At 44.4% G+C, this 8,701-nt stretch overlaps 1 protein-coding gene across 2 annotated transcripts; it reads right to left on the minus strand.

Moving 5' to 3' along the window:
* Positions 1 to 1,174: 1,174 nt before the first annotated feature.
* Positions 1,175 to 7,936, minus strand: nphp1 (nephronophthisis 1). Of its 2 annotated transcripts, XM_053435693.1 has the most exons (21): positions 7,573 to 7,936; positions 7,321 to 7,412; positions 6,608 to 6,669; positions 6,428 to 6,488; positions 5,976 to 6,109; positions 5,639 to 5,825; positions 4,987 to 5,088; positions 4,694 to 4,797; positions 4,470 to 4,518; positions 4,258 to 4,345; positions 3,959 to 4,053; positions 3,734 to 3,862; positions 3,446 to 3,520; positions 3,198 to 3,308; positions 2,936 to 3,018; positions 2,754 to 2,830; positions 2,569 to 2,671; positions 2,375 to 2,487; positions 2,222 to 2,295; positions 1,771 to 1,815; positions 1,175 to 1,637 (listed from the first exon to the last, which is right to left on the minus strand). In XM_053435693.1, exons 2-21 carry the CDS (start codon positions 7,384 to 7,386, stop codon positions 1,356 to 1,358), a joined length of 2,040 nt encoding a protein of 679 aa, XP_053291668.1. In that variant the 5' UTR covers positions 7,387 to 7,412; positions 7,573 to 7,936; the 3' UTR covers positions 1,175 to 1,355. The 2 variants fall into 2 exon arrangements, with proteins under 2 accessions (XP_053291668.1, XP_053291667.1); XM_053435692.1 differs by lacking the exon at positions 7,573 to 7,936 and having other exon boundaries at positions 7,321 to 7,565.
* Positions 7,937 to 8,701: the final 765 nt, after the last annotated feature.

Here is an 8,701-nt window from a genome sequence, read left to right on the forward strand (position 1 = left end):
TCGTGTAAATTTTCCAATTCTAAAACCAGGTGCTGTAGATATGTAAAAGTGAATAAATGAATTTAACTCATGAACGATTTAACCTTCGACTCACAGGAGCTCCACAGGTAACTTGTTGTATCTTTGTTTAATCCATAGAAACATGGAGAAATAACACAGGATCTATGAAGGGGGAAATCTCCTGTGTGCCTTCTAAAAGACTTTAGTTTCATTACTACATTCAGGTGTTAAACTATGAGTCTGCAGATTGTTGTTTGTGTACAACTGTTGTATCATTGTTGAGATCCAGTGGAGACATGAAACCACAACTGAGGGACAATCTCAGCCGCTCTGTGCTCGACTGATTCAACCTCTCACTGCTCCGGGTCTTTTATACCGGGCTATAAAAGACCACAGGAGACTAATTATTAACTGTAACTCTACACCACACACACACACACACACACACACACACACACATACACAAACACACACACACAACTGATGTGCTAATGGGTGGAGAGATGAGTTGAGCTGGTCAGTGAACAGTTAGATGATGAGGCTGAAAAATCTGATTATCAACTAAGATAATTTTATTAGACAATAGGATAAAGTATGAACACATGCTACTTGTTCATCCCTGGTTGTATTCGTACAGAAACGCGTCTCGGACAAAGTGTGTAACTGTGATTAAAGACACACGATGATAATGTGACCTTTGTCTTCATCAGCTCAACCTTGATTTCCCAGCTTCCTATCAACAGACTCTTCAGCCTCAGTTCTCACGCTGCTGCACACAAAGATGTCTTTGTGGATGTTTTGTATATTAATGAGTTCGCGTCGTGCTAGTATTTCTTAAAGCTGAATTCATGTCACAGAAGAGTCATGTGGAGAATTGTGGTTATAAGAACCAGTGAGTGACATGTTCCTTATTTATTCTGATCCTGAGTCAGTCCCACACACATCGTTCTGTCACCATCAGTCCTAAAAATATTCTCTAATATTCATCTGTTTCCAGCTGCTCCTCAGGTTTATTGGCCCCTTTTTTGATTGAGTAAAAAAATTAGGTATTTATTCCTGATCATTCATTTTTATGTAATTAGTGTTTTGATGAGGAGCCAGAGTAATTATTCAGAAATGGAGTAACCTACCGTAGTTTGTCTTCTAATTATATTCATTGACAATGACAAAGATATAAAGACATTAGCAGCTTTATTCTTTAGGTTTTCATGTTTCATAAATGTATTTATGGCACATTCAAGGGTTTTATTCACGTTAGTAAACCGAGCTGACACCTAATTAAAAAAGATAGATAGAAAATAGATTATTTCATAAAACTACAATCAATTGTTGTACTTTTCACCTGAGTGATGTAATCATCCCCGCGCTACATGGAGGAGGTCAAAGGTCAACTCGGTGATATCGAAGGCGAGGTGGGGGTGCATGGGGTCCACGTACACCTCCGGGCATCCTGATTGGCCCGTGGTGTGCTGCTGCTGTTTCAGGGAGTCCAGGGTGGAGTAGATGACTCTGGCCCGCTGCTGCTCCGAGGGGGGGTCGGCCCAGCGGTGGGGGGGCAGCGAGGGCGAGTGGAGCAGGAAGTAGACGGACGACATGTAGACCTTCACAAACTCCTGCTTGACAAAAGACAAGTCTCTCTGCAACACACAGACAGGAAGCTGCAGTTTACACCAGCTGCCCTCGGTCTGCAGGGACACACTCCACCAAACTGTGAGCTCACCCTCTACAGGTCGACACTGGTACTACAACAACATACACAGTAAATCTCACCTTCTGTGCTCGGCTCATGTTGATCTCAGTTTGCAGCCACGCACCCTGAGGACAACACATCGTTTCAAATGCAAAATTAAAAGATGATTTAGTTTTTATCACTTAAATCACTTTATTACAGAACATAATATATTTGGGATTTTCTTGCTATTATAGCGACGGGATGAGCCAATCAGCTGCAGAAGAAACTAACCTTCAAATATTGTATTGACTGTCAGGAGACTTTTCATGACTTGTTTTTCAAAGGATTGTCAACTCTCCATGAGGAATGCTAAATACTGATCATTTCAGGCATAGAAACAATCACATTTATTTGATAATCTGTCAGAAAACTTAAAGAAAATATCATTTCTTTAATTCGACACTACAATGTATAAAGCTGCTAAAAGAATCTGGATTTGAAGTTTTGTGCTTTAACCCGGGACGCAGGACGGACTCCCCCTGAACTGACCCTGAGAGCGTCCAGCAGGTCCAGCTGGTCCAACAGAACAGGAAATGTAGAAAGAACAGGACTGCAGATTAGATCTGAAACAGAAGTGTTATTCAATATGGCTCCTATGAAAACAGTGATGTGTGCAGTGTGGATCAGAGGAAGGTGTGTTACCTGCATCCTGCATGGTGGGCCTGTCCATCAGCAGAGTGTCAGCTAACAGTTGTCTGTGCAGAGCCAGCAGGTTGACGCAGCTCACACAGTGCAGCAGAGTGTCAGGGAGGAGACTGAGGGACACACACACACGTCACTAACACACCTTCTGCAGTTTAGTGTGTACACATGAGGCTGAGGGGATGTCTCTGAACCTGAGCTGCGTTCTGGTCTGGCTGCTGGTGGACCTGAGCCTGACGATCAGTCTCGGCTGCCGTCTGGCCTGAAGCATCTGCTGGAAGACACCGGTGGCTGGAGCTGAGAGGAGAGACACATGGAAAGGTTTCACCCAAGTCACTTCCTGTGTGGACTTCTTCTGAGCTGCGCTGCATCTTCTTACATCCTCTGGTGCCTGAAGCTTCCATCGCCACGTCCTTCTCGTAGGGAGTCCCCCCGTTCACCGGCAGCTCATAGGTCCTAGACCCAGATCAAAGGCTCAGATGAATTTACACAGGCACATATATGGAAAAACCATGAGTGACCCTGATGTGTGTCTGGCTGATTTCAAATGCTTGTGTGTACCTGGTGGGAAGTGGATTCCTCGTGTCGTCGCTCAGTTTGAGGAACGACCAGCCGCAGCTCAGTTCTCCTCTCTCACCCGTCGACTAACACACACACACACACACACACACACACACACACACACACACACACACACACACACACACACACACACACACACACACACACACACACACACACACACACACACACACGATTCTTATTTTCTCCATCACATTGGTTTTACATCTCATCACGATGGAATGTGTTTGTCTGTCCTCACATTCCGTATGAAAGTGACCCCGAGTTCAAAGAGGACCCCGAGGTCCGGGGAGGCAGAGCTGCAGCGGAGGAAACAGTCTCCATCCAGGAGGGCGGGGAGGACACCTGTCATCTGGGTGGAAAGCACCGGACATCTTTACACTCTGGATCATGCTCAACATTAGGTTTCATGATAAAGAGAATAACATCATCAGGTTTTTAGTGTCAGAATCAGTTTTATCAACGTTCACCACAGTGCAGTACACACACCCGGGGGGAGAAGCTCCAGGTCTTTGGGCTCTTGTGGTTGTAAGTGGCCCGAACTGTGTGGATGTTACTCAACACCTGAAACACAAGGTCAGCTCGTTGAAGGAAACTCTGGGATAGAACATCTAGAGCACATGAATCACAGAACCAGCAGTGAAGAGAAGTGTACGACATGTAGCACTGGTGGTTCACAGATGGATTTACAGGGAGAACTCAGAGAAGAAATACAGGAAATCAAGTAGAGCTGCACAACAAGCTGCCCAGTATGAACTGGAGAGGTCACGCTGATACCTGAGTTCCATCGAAGGCACAGAGGCGAATGTGGCGGCTCAGGACCTGAACTCCGACCCCCGGGGTGGGAATCATCTTGCAGCTCCACAAAGTGAAACAGACACAAGTCTGGACCTGCCGAGCACGAACCTGCACAACAGGAGACGGAAGGTCACAGGGATCAGACCGGATTCAAGTCAGAGAGGAAGTAAACAGGAAGAGGGAGAGAGAGAGAGAGCGCCTCACCCTGCCGGTGTCTGGGTCCAGGAAGAGGTCCTTAAAGGAGAGCTGTGATTGGCTGAGATCAGGCTGAATATGCTGACTTCCTCTGTAGGTTACACCTAGAACAAGATACACAATGTTATCACTTTGATTTTTAACACAAAGAGATAAAATGTGATGATGTGGTGGTGACAATAAATGTGAGAGAATCATCCAAATGCTGTCTCTGGTTTAAAGAACGAACATATGGTCATATTACAAGTACAGCCAATGAAAGGTGTTTGTGTGTGTGTGTCTGTGTGTGTGTTTGTGTGTATAATGACCTTCCTCCACCAGCAATTTATTGAGAGTTGATGGTCTAAATCCAGAAGGTATAGCCCCCATGGCAGAGAGCACATCTGTTGCATCAATCTGTCACACACACAAACACACACACACACACACACAAACACACACAGACACACACACACACATTATTGTGATAGGTTAACTAACGGTGTTATTAGCTCTAGTTAAGTTCATAACGTAGTTGTACCTCAGTCAGAGCCTTCCTCACAGTGGACCAGTTCGAATGTGAAGCCCCACTGGAAACAGAATCTCTATTAGTTTCACACCAATATTCAAATGATCGACATTTGATGGTTGTTCATTATTTGGATAAATTGTGGAACTCTGTTTAATCTGATTGGCAACACACACACACACAACAAGCAGCTGCTAAATGTCACTAAACTTAAAATATGATTAAAAAGGTTGAACCTCTTTTTGTCATCAGTCAGATCTTCACCATCTTGCTCTTCCTCCTCTGATGATGACTCTTCCTCATTTTCATCATCATCGTCGTCATCAACACCAGAATCAATCTGAAGAATTTGAAAGTAGCACAACATTTACTTTCACTTTATAATCTCTATGAATATGAATGAATCTTTTTTTCCAATGTCTTTTCTTTATACCATTCACCATGTTCACACTCGCATCATAAGAGCTTGTGTGAATCCACAGGGGCGGCTGGACTCTGTGTGGTGCAGACTCTGAGCAGGTTGTGTTACCTTCAGGTAGGTCTTTGGAACCACTCCTCTGTGGCCATCCCCGTCCTGAGCCAGCCACCATCCGTCTGCCGTCTTCCTGATGACCCTCAAGACGTCTCCGCTCTGGAAACAGCAGCAGTCATCAAATGAATTCAAAGATTCACAGATCCTCACAGTCAGCAGGTGCAGCGTGAGATACAAGAAGATGAAAGTCAACGACAAGCAGGTCTGAAATTCAAACCTGGGCTTTGGCCTGTTTACATAAAGTATGTATTTTACTGTAACTGTTTATTCTAATCAAAGCTGTAAAGACTGTGATCTTTCTGATGTCCTCTGTGACACAGGACATCTGTTGGACTAGTGTCCGTCCTGGGAGACGGGTCCTCACACGTGTCTCTGAGGTTTCTACCTTCTCACCTGTTAAAGGTTTCAGTGGTTTGACTTGTTGAAGAACAGAGGACGTCTCACCTCGTTAAAGACGATGAGACAAACTGTGACCTGTGAATTATGGGTTCTACAAATAAAGTTTGATTGACTGATGTAATCTGATTCATATAAGAAATCATGCTGATGTTAACCACACACCTAAAGAGAGCTGAACATTAAGTATGAGGCACAAAGAAGAATCTTCTCTGTTGCTTGATGCAGACGAGAGCAGGACCGGTCACTTCACCTGAACAGACAGATCTCCCTCCTGCTCTCCTTGGAAATCACTGAGGACTCTGTAGTTGGGAGAGGCTGACTGGGAGGGGGGTTTCCCAGCTCGCTGCTCATCTTCCTCCTCATCACTGTTATCCTCATCATCATCATCACTATTACTGTCTTCATCGTCATTATCACTTTCTTCCTTTGCAGAATAACTGTGGACGAAAAGACTCCTTTATAAAAGTACATTAAATTGTTGTAGGTTGCATTGAAGGAAGATGATGTTCATGAGTGAATAACAGAGAAAATATGTATCATAAGTAAACAATAATGAATGAAGCGTGTCATGTCTGTGTGTCACTGACCCGGCGGCTGTGCTGGGTCCTGGAGGTGAGAGCTGCAGCGAGAGCGAGTCCAGCCGCTGCAGCTCGTTCTGCAGCCGAGTCTCCTCTTCCTGTTTCCTCTGGGCGTAGTTTCCCACAGGAGCCAGCTCATCAGCCTGGGAAGCAACACAATCACACTTCATCAAGGTGAACAACACCTGAGCAACACTCACTACACAGGTTAACAGGAGGACATCTGTCTTTCTTTGACACTTGTATGTGATGTTTGTTCATCTTCATCCATTCCCCTCAATTACCTACAGAAAAAACTCAGTTTGGATAAAAGGTCGTCTTGGACAATTGATTTCTAACCATAATTATCCTCAAGTTGCAGGATATGAACAATTTGTATTTGTCAGTCAAATGATTGCTGTGTATGTTCTGCATGTTGGAGCTGAGATGAATAGTTGTAGAACTGACTGCTCAGCACCGACCTTGGTTAGTGTCCTCAGCGTCCTCAGGGTCTTCTCTGCCAACACCTGCAGCTCTCGACATCTTAGTGAAACACACACAGTTCAAATCAGACCTCAGGAGACAAACTGTGACCAGGATGAAGGTCGAGGTGTTGGAGGAGAAGCTCCAGACTCCAGAGGAACCCTGACTCAGCTGTTTACCTGCGAGACGCCTCCTCAGTGGATCCAGCCTGACTCTGCACGTCCTTCAGCAGCCGGTCCACCTGGGTCAGAACCACACACAGGACGGTTGAGCTCGTTGAGGTGCTCGATGACCCACTGGTTATTATCATCATTTACTTCAGTGAGCGTTGAAGCCCATTGACCCAGCCTTCATCTAACATCTGCTCCTTCATCTAACATCTGCTCCTGCATCTAACATCTGCTCCTTCATCTAACATCTGCTCCTGCATCTAACATCTGCTCCTGCATCTAACATCTGCTCCTGCATCTAACATCTGCTCCTTCATCTAACATCTGCTCCTGCATCTAACATCTGCTCCTTCATCTAACATCTGCTCCTTCATCTAACATCTGCTCCTGCATCTAACATCTGCTCCTGCATGCTCCTCTCGTTCTAACCCGGATCTTCACTGAACGAGTCAGCTGCTACTTCGAACCTCAGCTCAAACATCATCCACCAAAACCACGTGATCGGAGGAAGTTCGTAACTTTGACCTTTGTTTGCATCGCTCGCTGAAATACAACGAGCTTCGACGATCAGACGCACAGACATCCACAGACCAGCAGGGTCACAGACATCATGTCGGTGGTACATCCACAGACCAGCAGGATCACAGACATCATGTCGGTGGTACATCCACAGACCAACAGGATCACAGACATCATGTCGGTGATCTTCCAGTTGAACGCACCTGCTTCCGGATGTCGTCCACTTCTCTCTGGAGCCGCTGCAGAGCTCCGCTTCTTCTGAGAGGCATTTCATCCCGGGACAGAACCCATGTGTTAGCTAACCACTTCTTTAGCTAGCTAACCACTTCTTTAGCCAGCTAACCACTTCGCTAGTTAGCTAACCACTTCTTTAGCTAACCAACCACTTCGCTAGTTAGCTAACCACTTCTTTAGCTAACCAACCACTTCGCTAGTTAGCTAACCACTTCTTTAGCTAGCTAACCACTTCTTTAGCCAGCTAACCACTTCGCTAGTTAGCTAACCACTTCTTTAGCTAACCAACCACTTCGCTAGTTAGCTAACCACTTCTTTAGCTAACCAACCACTTCGCTAGTTAGCTAACCACTTCGCTAGTTAGCTAACCACTTCTTTAGCTAACCAACCACTTCGCTAGTTAGCTAATCACAGCTAGCCGACGCTACTCTTCCGCTGGTCGCTAGGCAACCGGGTTCCTCTTCAAGGCTGTGACTAACCGGAAGTAGAACCCTCGCTCGCATAACCTCGTCCAAACAATGAAAACATGTTGTGTGCGTGTGTGTGTGTTTGTGTTGTTTCTCAATATGTGTAACTCCCTGTTGTGCATTTGTCTTTTAAATATATTTACAAAGCGTTGTGTTTTGAATGAATCTCCACTTTCCTCTCGGTGTTGAGCTGCTGCCCCCTAGCGGACCGGAGGAGCTGGTGTCACAACCTCCCTCTGCTGAACATTTAACACGTTTAACATTTCACTGTTGTGTCAGTTACAAAACACACTTGGTCATATTCATTCATCAATAATATTACTGCTTGTAATAATAACTGTCATTTTTGACGTAACAAAATAATTGAAATATTGAAACATCTACATCCTGAATCTCCAAGATTGTCGTTTGCAGTATATTTGTAGTGTTTTATAGGATTGTTTCAGTAGTGTTTTGTGTTATTTTGTAGCATTTTTATACAATTTTGAAGTATTTCCGTGGTGTTTTCTAGTACTTTGTCATTTATGTAGTAATTTTTCTAGCTTTTTTTGTTAATTTGTAGCAGCTTCATATTGCTCTTTTAGAACTGGGTCGTTTTTGTCATATGTTTTTAATAATTCATAGCATTTTTGTCATTTTTTTGTGGTATTTCGTAGTTCTTTTTAGTATTTCTGTGTACTTTGTAGTGGGTCAATACTCATTTGTAGTAGTCTCTAATATTTGTGTAGTATTTCAAACAGTTCTTCTGGTCATTACCTCAGCTCAATATCTCATGTGGGATTTTTTTCAGAACTTTCTAGACGACATTTTGTCCATGTAACGTCATGGTGTTTGCGTTCTCTGGTCTGAACCCATGCAGAAGCTTGTCTGTGTGTGTGGATGG

This window comes from Pleuronectes platessa, chromosome 12 (genome assembly GCF_947347685.1).
Source record: "Pleuronectes platessa chromosome 12, fPlePla1.1, whole genome shotgun sequence".
Lineage (NCBI taxonomy): Eukaryota > Metazoa > Chordata > Actinopteri > Pleuronectiformes > Pleuronectidae > Pleuronectes > Pleuronectes platessa.

Coding starts and splice junctions, on each gene's coding strand:
- nphp1 (XM_053435693.1), bottom strand. CDS start 7,386: ATGCCTCTCAGAAGAAGCGGAGCTCTGCAGCGGCTCCAGAGAGAAGTG. Junction 5,826..5,975: donor GGACCCAGCACAGCCGCCGG/GTCAGTGACACA, acceptor TTTCGTCCACAG/TTATTCTGCAAAGGAAGAAA. Junction 2,296..2,374: donor GCCCACCATGCAGGATGCAG/GTAACACACCTT, acceptor CTTCTGTTTCAG/ATCTAATCTGCAGTCCTGTT.